General features: G+C 32.0%; 2 protein-coding genes across 2 annotated transcripts in view; one reads left to right on the plus strand and one right to left on the minus strand.

Annotated features, from left to right (window-relative positions):
• LOC105203969 (tRNA-dihydrouridine(20) synthase [NAD(P)+]-like) overlaps positions 1–15596 on the minus strand; it is a 523658-nt gene that overhangs the window by 499313 nt on the left and 8749 nt on the right. The window lies entirely within an intron of this gene.
• Positions 308–11095, plus strand: LOC105203337 (solute carrier family 35 member B1). Its single transcript, XM_011172118.3, has 2 exons — positions 308–895; positions 6045–11095. Exons 1-2 carry the CDS (start codon positions 506–508, stop codon positions 6618–6620), a joined length of 966 nt encoding a protein of 321 aa, XP_011170420.1. The 5' UTR covers positions 308–505; the 3' UTR covers positions 6621–11095.

Genomic DNA, 15596 nt, shown 5'->3' on the forward strand with positions numbered 1-15596 from the left:
AGGAACGTCTTACGATGTTAATACGGCTCTCTGATTGGTTGATGGCATCTTAAGATGATACTTAAGATGATCTTAAATATAAGAATCGACTATGAATACCGGCCTCAGTATTCAATTGAGTCCTCCACCGCCATTTTGGGACCGCTCTAACGTCATTAAACACCATTCGTATCATTCTGCAAACAGCTGTGGTCACAATATGGCTGCTCGCTTAGCCAATCAAGTATCAATCAGATTACCAATCAGAGCTTCGGACATCAATGTCGCTCCTCTCTTTATATAGGACTCTACTATATACCATGGTTCAATCTATGTTACGTTTATGATTGAAGGCATCCGGCCCGGCATCAAAAAGATAAGTAAAAGACGATGGCAATTTTCTAACCTACCGTTGCCCGCCACGTACAATCAATGTCATATGTTTGCACCATCATAATAACGTTAACGATCATTAACGACACGTCAAAGGGTGCTTGATGCAGTTTTACACCACAGCCGTACAAAAATGGCTATTACTAATGAACATACTAAGCTACTGATATGCGCAGCTGGTATATTTGTGTGCTACTTTTATTTTGGTATGTTACAAGAGAAAATCACGCGTGGACAGTACGGCGACGGAGAAAATCATGAGAAATTTACGTACATGTTCGCATTAGTCTTCGTTCAGTGTCTGGTGAATTATGTATTTGCCAAAACGATTCTGCTAACGATAATGAAGCAGGGTGAAGACACCACGTCGAATATGTACTATGCAGTGTCCTCCCTGACGTATCTTCTCGCTATGGTATGCAGTAACATGGCATTGCAGTTTATCAACTATCCAACACAGGTTATCGGCAAAGCCGGCAAACCTATACCTGTGATGGTGCTCGGTGTATTGTTAGGAAAAAAGGTATACAATTAAAAGGAGTATTTTATGCCCCTATACATTCCAGTGAGAAATAGTAATGAAATCGACGTCGAATCGACATCAAAATGATGAATTCGACATTGAATCAATGTCGATTAGACATCGATTTAATCATTTTTTACTGGGATAGTCTTTCCTTGAGGAATGAAGATTCCTTGTCTGTGAAAGATTTTTGTCTCGCGTATGGTAAAATAGTATAGTATACGAGACAAAGATAGATGAACAAAAAAATCTTTATTTCTCAAGGAAGGCCTATAAATGCAGGCATTAGTCTGTAAAACATAGCCTATAGAAAAAGTAACCTACTTTTGGAAATTTTTTTAAAGGAACTTGCTATGCATATGTTTCTACACATCTACTTGTATATATTAGGGTTAGATTCCAAATCATCCTTTCCAAAGAAAACTACTTGAAATATATAGTACACATAACGTATACTGTATTGAGTAAAATTTTTCTTGGAGAGGATGTTTTGGAATGTAATTTAAGTATATATTAAGTATCTACAAATAGATTAATGTTTATTATTATTTTTTTTTATTAAGATTGTGGATAGTAACTAATTGAATAGTTGATAGTTAAAAAGCTAATAACTTTTAACTTATAAGAGAACATAACCATAGATGAAAGAAATACATGTTTCTTATTTTTGTCTATATCTTTTAACATATTCAACATATTCAAAGTTTATTAAAATTACAGAGACACTTGGTTATGTTTCCTTGTTAATTAATTTTAAATAAGTTAATTTTAAATTTAACTAGTTATTTTTAAAATACATAGGTCTATATTCTAAACTCAGTTTTATCAATAAATGTGCTTTTAAAGATATATAGTTCACAATACATATATTATGGAATCTCAGAAATAAATGTACATATTTATTGTTAAGTATGAGTTAAAAATATGAACCATGTACTTATTAAACTTTTTCTTAAATTAAAAATAATATAATCTATATAAAAATTGTAAAAGAAAAAAAAAATAAACATTTTTGTTATTTTCATAGATCTGGACTGAAAGATTTTCAATTTGGTACCAGTTTAATAAAACATTGAATGAATATTTTTAGTTTTAGTTTCCACTTCTTGATCAATGAAGAAAACTAGAACTATAAAAATTATAAAAAGATAAATAATAAGATTCACAGCAAGTAAGGGCCAAGCGCTGATCATGGTACTCAAATATATTTATAAATTAATACATTATATCTGTCTGGTGAGTTAGCAATGAGCTCTTCCATTAGCAGAACACAAACGAAAAATTAGCTATTGTCATGAATAATAAAATGATAAAATTTGTCATAGTCAATCCAATAAAAAATTAATAAATGAAAGTAAGATTAAATGTAAAAAAAAATTTGGAAACAAAGAATGGAAATTTAAGGATATAGAGCACTTAATGGCTCAGCATGGAATAATAATCGGCAACATGTCAAGATATTAGAGATGAAAATCATTTTTAGTTAGGTGGCTAATTTCCGAATTATTGCAATTTTAAACATCAACTTATACTTATTGGTGAAATATACGAATCACACCTTATAGCAAAATATTATATAATGTTGCATTTTTTGGCTCTCTTATGATTTTACCGACGTTTTTTTTCGCATTTTTGTTTAGTTATTATTTCTATGAAGATGATTCAAAGCATGAGTCGAAATGTATGTAATTATATAGTTCACATGGAGATATAATGTATTAAAAAATATTAATACATATCATCTTGATTGAAAAAAAATACAGATTTTTAGGCGCGCGCACACATATAGGCGCCTTTTTTTACTTTTTTTTGAAAAGGTAATTTTGTACTGATATCATGTGTTTTGTAGTGTGTATACACACACACACACACACACACACACACACACACACACACACAATATGTATACATACAGGGGGAAAAGTACCAGAACAGCGAAATATCCTTAAAACTAAGTATTTTAGAAAAAAGTGTTTCAGATAAAAGTTGTAGGGTTTCAAAAGATCTATTTACTAATATTATCAGTACTAATATTATCACTATCAGGTCAAACTGGTAATATTAGTAAATAGACTTTTTGAAACCCTACAACTTTTATCTGAAACACTTTTTTCTAAAATACTTAGTTTTTGAGATATTTTGTTGTTCCGGTACTTTTCCCCCACTCTGTATATATATATATATCTGTGTGTGTGTGTGTGTGTACACCCACCACCCACCACCCACCCACCCACACACACACACACACACACACACACACACACACACACACACACACACACACAGGCGCGCGCGCATATGAATGTGTATATGTGAATATATTTATATATATTTGGTTTCCAAAAAGCATGGTACAATCACTTTAAACGTCTCTGGACAGCAAAGTACTGGCCTTAGAGAGTTGTGCCCATTGAGACTTTTGTTTGGGACGTCGAGAACGACAACATATTTCAATTGCAGTCAATTTAACATAGGGCCATTTTCCATAAGGATTCTGCGGCATCTTTTCAAAAATTCAAATTTATGTTTTTTTTTTTTGTAAAAATTACAGTTTTTTTACGATTTTCTAATAGATCTAGTTACTTATCCAAAACGGGAGGAGTGTAAAATTTAAGAAATGACTTTTTTCAATATTTATTCTATTAAACTTTATATGTGTGTATGTAGAGAAAGAAATAAAAATTAAAAAATATATTATTACAATATATTACATGTATTACAATATATTACACATATTACAATATGTTACATATTAAAATAAATTAATATGATGTTTTATATATAGTGAGTGAACGAGATAGAGAGGAAGAAATATTAAAAAGTATAATATGTATCAAGGAGAATGTGAGGTAATTTTGATTAACATAAGGTGTCTAAAATTGAAAATTGATATTTGTCACGATATATTTCGAATCCTGCGCAGAGAAGCCTCCTTCTCCACAACATCATATAGTATTCTAATTTTAGTAGACAGAATGTGTACGAGTAACGTACGTAAACGAACTTGTTCAAATGTGTTTTGTCCGATTTAATATAAGATTACTTACAAAAAAATTACATACTATAAGAGTTCCATTGTCCCCAACAAAACTTTTTTGCCATGCCATTTGAACTGTAATTGACTAAAAAAGTTGATCAATTATGAACAATCAATAGTGGAGATTTTACATTTTTTTTACACCATAGTCCGAACCTTCTATTTTATTTTGTCTTCACATCTGAAACGATTAAAATTTCATAGGAAATCTCCCAGATCCCTTTATGTGTTAGGGATAAAACATAAATATTGTACTAAAAAAAAAAATTATAAAATTTGATCTACGTAAAAAATACAATATATTTTAATTTTGATGACCAACGGTGAAAGATATTTCAAATATGTAGTTCCATTGTGAAGTCGATTGATGCATTAGTTAGTTTGTCTAAAATCGTGTATCAATTTTAAAAACAGTTTTAAGAAAAACGCGCTTAATTTTTTGCGTACAATTTAATCATTTTAATCATATATTTTTAATATGTAAATTTCAGTAGTTTCAAAAATACGAGCGATTTCTCTTGTGACTTTATGGATACACGTACATGCGCGCGCCTGATTTTAGTAGGGCGATGTGGGATAAAGTGGATAAGTTTGTGTTTGCCTTCATAAAAGTGTCAAAAAATTGAATTTTTGAACAATCAATGTTGTTTTTATTAGAGGACGAAAAAAACTAACTTTTTATAATTGCGAATTTTCATAGTTTTAATTTTAAGTTGTATTTTTAGCTATTTTTTAAAAACGAAAAATTTTGGGCTTTTGAAAAAATGGTAGGGTAAAGGAATAGGTGGAATACCAAAGAAATTCAGTCAAAAACCAACTTAAATCAACATTTATGTTTAATTAATACTTCTAAATAATGAATAATTGAAAATAGAGCAATAAAATCCTTCCCTCTTTCTATAATGGCTATAGCATTTAAACTTATAATTCTTTGATGGTTCGCAGCTACTGTCACATTATAGTAATGTTTAATATTAAATTTTTTCCGTGTATAAGTAATAACATTCGAAATAATTAATAAAATCTCTTGATTTGCACTAATCCTACAAGAAAACATGAAAAACCCACTTTACTCCACAATGTTAATTTGCACGCCATCATTCATTACCGAAACTAGATTAAGTTTCTACAACATTTTTTATTATTTAGAAAAATAATAGAAAAACGATAACTGCACATAATTTTCCTTTGTTGAACACTTAAAAAACTTGCTTAAATCATGAGTATTATGAACACAAGAAAAATTTTATGAAAATAACTTTTATGATCGACCTCGTACAGCAACAAAATGTTTGTACACAAACTCCAATGGCTAATTGAAACATGAACTGTCATGATAAGCAACAGATGACAGTTTTCGTTTTGCTCTGAATTCACTATTACCTAGAAATTTTGATAGTGTCCCACTTTACCCCACATCACCCTACTCAAAAATTGGGGTATTCACTCTTGAATTTTGGTGTATGTACAATTCGATAGAATCCATAGAATTTTTTGAAGTTCGATGAAGTCCGACAAAGTTTGGCATAATCTGATGAAATCCATGACAGTTCATGAAATCCAGTGAAGTCTTGTTATTAGAAGTCCAAATGTACACCGATTTTTTAAGTGATTATCGTCTTATCAAAAACCCATAGCTACCTACTTGTGAAACTTAAAACTTATGAAGGCACAGTGAATGTTCCGATTTTGACCTGCGCGCCGCTTTGCATAATAGTAAATTTCACAATTTTCCGAATTTTTTAATAAAAATTTAAGGATAGATTTTTAAAAGTGTGTGTGTGCGTGCGTGCGTGCGTGCGTGCGTGCGCGCGTGTGTGTGTGTATTTTCATAAAATTATTTTTATAAAAAATTGATTTTTTGATTCTTGAAACGATAATAATAATAATAATAGCTTTATTAAGTACTCTGGTTTACATGATTAAAGTAGAAATAATAATGTCTTCTTAAATAAAAAATCTAAAAGCATGGTCTTATCTAGAATTTTTGTGCAAGGAGAAGTTTTTTAAAACAATTCCTAAAAATAGGTCACTTTTTACATCTATATTTATCAAGATAGTCCTTTGCACATTGAATTTTTTCTGTTTTTAATTGTCATATTTTCCTTGCAGGTATATCCAATTAGAAAGTATGTATTCATTTTCCTGATCGTCGTTGGAGTTACATTGTTTATGTACAAGGACAGTAATGTGTCTAAAAAGCAAGTGGAATCACAATTATCAGTTGGAGAATTATTATTACTATTATCTTTGACGATGGATGGATTAACAAGTGCGGTGCAAGAACGAATGCGGGCGGAGCACAAGTCGAAGTCAGGTCACATGATGCTTAATATGAATTTTTGGTCCTTTATATTTAGTGGGACAGTGATCACTATTTCCGGAGAATTGGTTGAATTTATTCATTTCTTGCAAAGATATCCTGCCACTATATGGCATATAACGACGTTTTCCATAGCCGGAGCATTTGGACAATATTTTATATTTCTAACAGTAGCTGAATTTGGTCCATTGCCATGTTCAATTATAACCACTACTAGGAAATTTTTTACTGTTCTAGGCTCTATTTTAATTTTCGGTAATAATCTCTCTCTTAGACAATGGTTAAGTACATTTATAGTGTTTTCAGGTTTATTCCTGGATGCTATGTATGGTAAAGACAAAAGTAAGAAGAGTACCGCAAAATAGAATGTGATAATTATCTCAACAGTGCACTTACTTAAGTATTCCTGTCAGATCTGTTGAAAGCAAATTTTGAAAGAAACATGTGTGACAAATTTTATCCACAGTAATGCTAGTAGAAATATAACAGAATTTGCGAATGGAATGGCAGATTAACTGCAGAAACTGAACGAAATCTATTGTAGCCATTTTAAATAATGTATTTTATTTAAATCTTTTATTTGAAATGACGATTCTTGCTTTCACAGTCAGATTACATTGGCAAATTTAGTGTTCTTAGTTTAAAAAAATTCTCGGAAATTTTAGAGAAAAAATAGTTTTTTTCCTTGTATTTTTTTAAGTTTTTCTTTTAAAATATTACCTTTTTGGCTTTTACAGATCTTTATTGACCTCGAAGTCAATAATTTAAAATTTTTTTTAAAAAGAAAAACTAATAAGAACTCTAATAAGTAAGTAATTCATTGATAGCCTATTGCCATTATTACAGTCGTATTTTTCTATATTGAAAGAAAAAACAAATAAAAAATTAATTTTTTTCTTTAATTTTATTTCCAGAAAATTAACATTATTACCATATTATCACAGTTGTATTTTTCGGAAAAAATTGAAAATTGATTTTTTTCTCAATTTTCCAGAAAATTAAGAATACTTGGCTAATTAGGTTCTGGTAGTAAAACACGAGTTTATTATAGAAGCAGATAATATTGGATTTGTTGCAATATCTGAGAAAATTTGCTGCCAATCTGTTATATTGTAAGCAGTTTGCTTATTGGATGACAGGCACTTTTAAGTGTATATTTCCATTTAAGAGTTTATGTTGTTGTATCACAACAGTAATTTATAATTTGCTATAAATATATTCTAAGGTTTCTAATAATAGATACGAATTAATGAATAATTGTTTTTTCTATTAATATTTTTGTAAATGATAAAAAATGAGCAAGTGTTCTTGTGTGAAAGAGAATTGTGTAATTTTCTACAATTGCACGTAATTAATTCAATGTTTAAGGCATTGAAAAATAAACATGTGTTTATAATCAAATATTTTGAACAATCCTTTTTATTATTCTGTCTTCAGGTATCAAGAAAGCTACTATTGAGCTATTCATATTTGTATTAATATACTGTAATTTGCCATCGAGATTTCTGCACAAGAGTTTTCCTTATTACATACATATTGAATTATGATATCAGAAACAAAAACTTATGTAAATTTTTCCTTGCACTGTATATAAAAATAAATGATAAATGTACACACACACGCACGCGCCCATAATAAAATAACCACAAAGAAAATTGTTTAAGAAAAAAATAAAATTAAAATTGATTTTGTTTTTGAAATTTATAATTTAATATAACTATAATGAAGAATCAGGAGTTTTAGATATCTTGGGCACAATATCTATATAATTTGGAGCAAAATTTTTCACTTTTTATTATCCACTCATTTTGATTTCTCATTTTGAAACTTTCATGAGCGTTTATTTATCGATTAAAGAATTATTTGGTTATGGAAAATGTCAAGTTTATATGAATGTTTACATTATTTCTGTTGCTTGAGTTTTTCGAAAAATCGCAATAGTTACTAAGGGTACGTATTATAGAACTTCTCGGAATAGATTTTGATCGGAATTGTTCAATTAAATTTATATTTCTCAAATTCCTATTTTTTAGGGAAAACGAAATAATTGCGATCATTTCTATTCCGAATAGGGCATGTATTATGGAATTTTTCAGAATTTTAATCAAAATTATTCAATTATTTTCTAGATTTCTATTGTGTTTTACAGGGAAGATGAAATAATTCTGATTGAAATCCTACCTGAGCAGTTCCATAAGACATGCCTAGGATACATATAGAACTGCTTGGAATGGATTCCAATTGGTTCGTTTGTTTCTTCATTATATGGCCTTTGACTTTCTAACGACTACAAATTGATCAGAATCGATGTTTGCACTATTACTGTATTATTTTTGTAAAGTATACAGAGACTACACTGGCAATTCGAAGTGTTGGTTTATTGTATTAATAACCTTTAACAATTTTTCAGACAAAACACGTTTAAATATGCTTAATAGTGCTTCCTCACGAGACTTATAATTTTTTTTTTTTTTTTAATGACTTGGATTTCAAATTCGTATGAATCGCTACCATGATTGTATTGATGTCAAGTATTGTATTAAATATTTTGGTCGCGTTATCAATTTATGATTCCGGTTGAAATTATTCTGTTATCCCTAGAAAACAATAGAAATCTAGAAAATAATTGAATAATTCTAGAACTTTTGGAATCCATTCCGAAAAGTTCTATAATACGTACTCTGGGTCCAATCAGAATTATTTAACTATTTTCTAGATTTTATTGTAAATATTCTATTCTAGGGAAAAACGGAACGTGTGCATGCGTGTGCGTGTGTGTGCGTGTGTGTGTGCGTGCGTGCGTTCGTGTGTGTGTGTGTGTGTGTGTGTGTGCGCGTGCGTGCGTGCGTGTGTGCGTGTGCGCGTGTGCGTGTGCGTGTGTGTGTGTGTGTGTGTGTGTAACATATATATACAGGATGGATCTTAATAAAGTCGAACTAGGTTTTTGTCTTATGAGAAAAATTGCTGACTGCACCAACGTTATTTTGGCTTTAAGCGAGACTTAAACATTTATCCATCTTTATCTTTCTTTCTAAATAAATAAAGACAAGTACGTACTTAAGTCAAAATAACGTTGGTGCAATCAGGCTTAAATTGATTAAACAAGCAATAGGTAATTTTTAAGGTAAAAATCTGATTCAAATATTAAGAATCATCCTTTATATTATTATTATTAGTATTATTGTAGGTATAATACAGTTTATGGGTAAGTAAAGTGGACTAATTTGAGTCGAAAAGTTATCTGCTATTTTGCAAATTTTACAATAGTTACTGAGACATTGGCTTAGTTTACACCGAGCGTTTAGTTCGCCACCTATACCCTATATTTGACCCAAACATGGTACATCACGACGATGTATGCAAACAGTTGTGAACTTGTTTAGGTCAGGTAACTTTTCGCGATCCCTGACCTATCTTAGATGTCAAACCATCCGAAATAGCGCATGTAAATAGAAATAGATTAAAGTGTACCAGTAAATTATAATAGCTTTGCTTTATGCAGGATTTACACTGCGTCCGACGTACGATATTCGATATTTGAAACCGTGGTACTGCGATTCATATACGAATCAGATATCCAAAAGCTGACATGACGAGGACTAAGGCTACTTACATTAGGGCCAAAGCCATAAGTTTAAACGTTGTGAACGTCTCATTAGTGGCTTACTTTAGGTCAGAGTAGAAGTTAGTGTATAGGTCAGGTCGCATGATGTAAATTAGGCCATCAGTTATTAAAAATCGCCGAATAAACGCGTCTTCGCCCGGTCCATCATCAAATGCAAGCGCGCGGCAATTGCCTAACGATCGCGGTCAAAGATATAGACCTAGTTTACACCGGTCGTTTGGTATGCTAAGTACAATATTTGTAATAAATTAACTTTATTTGATGTTGTAAACGATGTCGTATTAGTCTGATACGATACGTATCAAACAGGCACTGAACCAAAGTAGTACGCATTTTCAACACACAGATAACGCTGTAAATATTTGCTTACAACGCGTACCAAAGTACTCGGTGTAAATTAGGGTATATTAAGCATGGATTACGCCATCCGCGTGTAAAATAGGTCAACAAAAATAAGAAAGATAGGACGCAAAGACGATGTTACATCTATAATAATATACCTTGTACATTCATGTATGTATACAGAGTGTCTGATAATTAAGGAATAAACTTTTGCGTAGTAGTAGAATGGACTAAAGTGAGTTGAAAAGTCTTACCATTTTGTGATTTCTGCAATAGTTAACGAGTTATTAATTTATAAAGATAGTCGAATTCGCCCGACCTATCGTCAAGCGCGCGAAAAGATACGACCGTCTAGCAGTCATTGTTGCTAAATGCACGAGAAAACGTTTGGAGGTGTATACATTGCTCTAATGCCGCTTATAAATAAAAACTACGCTCCTAGCAATCTCGATTGTTGGACGGTCGCATTTTGCTGCGTGTTTAAATTTGGCGATAGGTCAAGAAAATTCAATTATTTGTATAAATGAATAACTCCTTAACTATTGCAAAAATTACAAAATGGTACAGGACTTTTCTACTCGGTTTAGTCCACTCTACTTCTATGCGAGAATTTAATTATCAGACATTTTGTGTGTGTATATTTTGAACAGTTTTATTATACGTGCCCTAATAAGAAGGAAATATATAAGATGAGCATTATTTATAGCTATTATACATATTGTGAATATATATATACACACACGTGTATGTGTATATATGTATATATACATATATATACATATATACACATACACGTATATACACATGTAAAATTTATTAATATTGTATATAACAAAGTAATGCAATATACAAAGAGATGAATCCTCCTATTTGTTAAAAAAAAAATGCGTTTAATTAATCTCTTATGAAGAATTACAAGACTTGCCAATATTATTGTCGCTTTATTTTGAAAAATGTTTTTTTGTGATTTTGAAATACACAATTGAAGAATGTGAAGGAATATCATAGAGGACTGGAGAGAGCATTGCAATGTTGGGATGAATTTTGTAATCAGAAGTGTATTATGGGAGATCATCTATAATGCGTTTTCTACCATAAGTAGCGCTGCAGACGAAATTACCATAAGTAGCGCTGCAGACGAATACACCAAATTTTTTTCTAGTATCCAGTATATCCATCTTGAGCTAATAATAATTTAATTTGAAATTTTGTTCATAACTCTGAGTATATTTTTTAAAATATTTTTTAATATTTATTATGCTCTGAAAAAAATTATTACGATACAATGATTGACAGACATTCGATTTGAATTAACTTTCTTCCGTTTGTTTCCGGTAGCATCTTGGACCGCCTATTAGGATTGTGCTCCCACCACCGTAATATTTTCTTCAATTTTCCATGAAGAATGGTGTGTACACCCGCAGTATTATTTAAACCATGGTATAAATATATGTATTTTTACCATGAAATGCACTAGCTGTCATTAATGCTTTCTCCGTGCAGTTTCTTTCTCCTATCTTTACATATAATGCAATTAACATATGCTATTTGAACGTATACGCATATGGATATGTATATGCACGGGGAAGGCATTAATGACCGCTAGTGTATGTACAGTTGTGAGCTAAAAGGTTGCAACACATTTTTTTCGATGGTTAGATGATTCGATGCTTAATTGGTTGGATCCACAGGTAAGAACCAATGACGTTCGCTGTTCGATGAGCAAGTCTACATGCCAAAAATCATCGAAGAAAAAGTGTCGCAACTCTTATGACCACGACTGTACATACATACATACAAGTAGAATGATTTTTTTGTGTTTATTGACTATTTGTACTACGAACTTAGGAATAGAGGGACGGTGCATAATCTACAGGGTTGAAACATATTTGCGGCGGGGGGAGGAGGGCATGTTGTTTTTAAAGATTGCACATGTAAAACATGTGCAGTGTATGTGCGAAATAAACAGTACAACCCTAGTAGCATTTTCTGCAGGACAGAATCTGCGTGCAGTTAATTGCAGTAGAATTGAGTCAGATGTGCAGAAGATTATTTCCAAAAGAGCCATGCTGACAGATTGCTAGCAGACTGCTTCAATATTCGTGCACTGTACTTGTATATAAACTGCTTGCAAAAACTTGGTACAGATATTGAGCTATCTTGAAGCAGATTCTTCCCGCAACTGCAGTCTGTAAGCAGTCTAGCAAAGTTCTTCAGCAGAATGACATAAGATTCTTTTAACAGAGGTAGTGCGCAGATCTTGTGCAAATATTGCACAAATATGATCTGCAGATTTCTGTAAGTTTCTTGCAACAGAAATAGCGCGCAGATCTTGTACAGAGATTGTACAGATTCTGCTTAATCAGCAGCAGAAAGATCTGCTGCTGCCGCTAGGTGGCCGCGCCGCGGAAGATCTTCTCGTGAGTCGAGTGCAACCACAGGCGTTATATCTAGGCGTCACCGCGGCCGATTCTCAGCTCATACTCCAATGAGATTTTTATGAGCTCCGTGTTGTAACCTCGAGACAAATACTCGCTCTTATTTTTTTTTAAACATGACGTGTATGTGGAACGCTGTTTCACATAAAATTTTATATTTTTACATGTAAATAACAATTTGTATTGTTATTTAATCTTGTACATAAATGAAATATTTAATTTAAATTTAATCTGTTTTTAATCCATTTTAAGACTATACTAAAATATTCTGATGAAAAAATTTTACAAATTATGCAGCAGATATATACGAGGTGTGTTCAAAAAGTATCGCGAATTTTGAATTTTCGCGGGTTACGTATATTCGAATTTCGATCTTTTTGTGGCGTTATGTTGGTACTCATGTCTCTCACTTATGCCGACAAGCTCGGCCATTTTGAATGTTCACTTAATTGTTGACAGCTGCTTTGCTTGCACGTGTTTTGGATCGTCTTCGATTTTTACCTATTCAAAAAAATGGATCAAAGAACCTGTATCAAATTTTGTGTGAAAAACGAAATTAAGTGCGCGGATGCATTCCGAATGTTGACTGTGGCATACGGAGAAGCTACCTTGGACCGAAGCAACGTTTATCGGTGGTACAAAATGTTCTCAGAAGGCCGAGAAGATGTGAACGACGAAGAGCGTGCCGGACGCCCGAGTACTTCAACAACAGACGAAAAAATTAATGAAGTGGAGAAAATGGTATTGGTCAATCGTCGAATCACCGTTAGAGAAGTTGCTGAGGACCTAAACATATCGATTGGCTCGTGCCATTCGATTTTTATCAATGATTTGGGCATGAGACGGGTCGCCGCGAAATTCGTACCAAAATTGCTCAATTGCGACCAAAAACAGCATCGCATGAACATTGCTAATGAGATGTTGGACTCTGTCCGCGACGACCCAAATTTGCTCCAGAGGGTCATAACTGGTGACGAATCGTGGGTTTATGGTTATGACGTGGAAACCAAAGCTCAATCATCTCAATGGGAGCTGCCGCACGAACCAAGACCGAAAAAAGCGCGCCAAGTTCGGTCGAATGTGAAAGTTTTGCTGACAGTTTTCTTCGATTGCAGGGGCGTGGTGCATCATGAGTTCTTGCCACAGGGTAGAACGGTCAATAAGGAATATTACCTGCAAGTTATGCGCAATTTGCGCGAAGCAATCCGCCAGAAACGCCCGGATTTGTGGAAGAACAAAAATTGGCTTTTGCACCACGATAACGCCCCTGCTCACACATCGTTGCTTGTGCGCGACTTTTTGGCCAAAAACAACACACTAATGATGCCGCAGCCACCGTATTCCCCAGATCTGGCCCCCTGTGACTTTTTCTTGTTCCCTAAACTGAAGAGGCCCATGAAAGGACGACGTTACGCTACGCTTGACGAGATAAAGACGGCATCGGAGGAGCTGAACAAGATAAAAAAAAAAGATTTTTTGAAGTGCTTCGAAGATTGGAAAAACCGTTGGCACAAGTGTATAATATCTCATGGGGATTACTTTGAAGGGGACAAAATAGATATTCATGAATAAATAAATAATTTTTGAAAAAACACAAAATTCGCGATACTTTTTGAACACACCTCGTATACAAATTTCTTGCAAGAATTTGATTGCAGAATCTTTCAGAAGAATTGAACAGAATGATGAAGCAGATCATAACGTCCTGTTGGCAGAATCTTTTAAGAATCTACTGCAAGATTTACAGCAGTCTTGCAGAAAATTGCTACTAGGGTATGTAGCAAATATCTTGAAAGACTGTTGCTCGATTTACAGCAGATACATTCAAGTTTCTTGCAAGAATCTGCCAACATAGATATGTGCAAGTTTCTTGCAAGAATCTAATTGCAGAATCTTTCAAAAGAATTGAACAGAATGAGGAAGCAGATCATAACGTCCTGTTGGCAGAATCTTTCAAGAATCTGCTGCAAGATTTACAGCACTCTTGCAGAAAATTGCTACTAGGGAAAATAATAAAATTTAAAATTTTGTTAATCTTTTACATTAAACTTTTTTTTAATTATTTAATAATATATGATATATTTAGCAATGTAATAAGCTAATATAACAAACATACTAAATAATTTTTTACATATAAAAACGAACTAAAAAATGAACTCTATATGAACTCTAAAAAATAAACATAAACTTTGCAGATATTTTTCTGAAATTATTAAATTAATAATTCCATAGTATCTCAATAAAAAAATAATTAAATATTTTTACCATAAACATTTATTGTTATTTATGATGAATTAATTTAGTAAACTTTTGTCTTTCACTAATGCTTTTATTGACAGTCTCAGAGCAAACATAATGTAATCTAATTTTGATGAATTTTTTAATTGTAGCTTTGGTAAGATAAATTGAATGGAATTCTAAAGTGCTTTGATTGTTATTATGGTCTTTTAAACTTGAAAAAAGTAAATTACAATTTATTAACGACCTTTTTACAAGATTCATTAAAAACTGATCCAAAAATTTTTTTTAAATAAAAACTCCACCACTTTCATTCACTCATAAAGACACATTTTTATTATTTTTTCAGCTTTTGTACAAATAAAAATTACATTAGACGATGGATCAATTAAAAATCCTCTACTTTTTGTTGAAATTAAAGACGAATTTGATGATGTAGAACTTTCTAAAGCTTTTAAGCAATATTGACATTTAATTTTTCTCTGTAAAGATTGAACAACAAAACCTGCTATGTAAGAAATAGTTTCAGCAACTTCTGATACAGTACATGGATGTGTTACATATGAGTGCGTGTCAAAATTCTGAATTTAATAATTTTTCTATATCCCTATATTTTTATCAATTATGCTCTCATTTGCATTGTCATTTATTTCAGATAAGACATGTTTGTTTGATGGCGTGGTCATATTAATTACATT

This window comes from Solenopsis invicta, chromosome 8, assembly GCF_016802725.1.
Source record: "Solenopsis invicta isolate M01_SB chromosome 8, UNIL_Sinv_3.0, whole genome shotgun sequence".
NCBI lineage: Eukaryota > Metazoa > Arthropoda > Insecta > Hymenoptera > Formicidae > Solenopsis > Solenopsis invicta.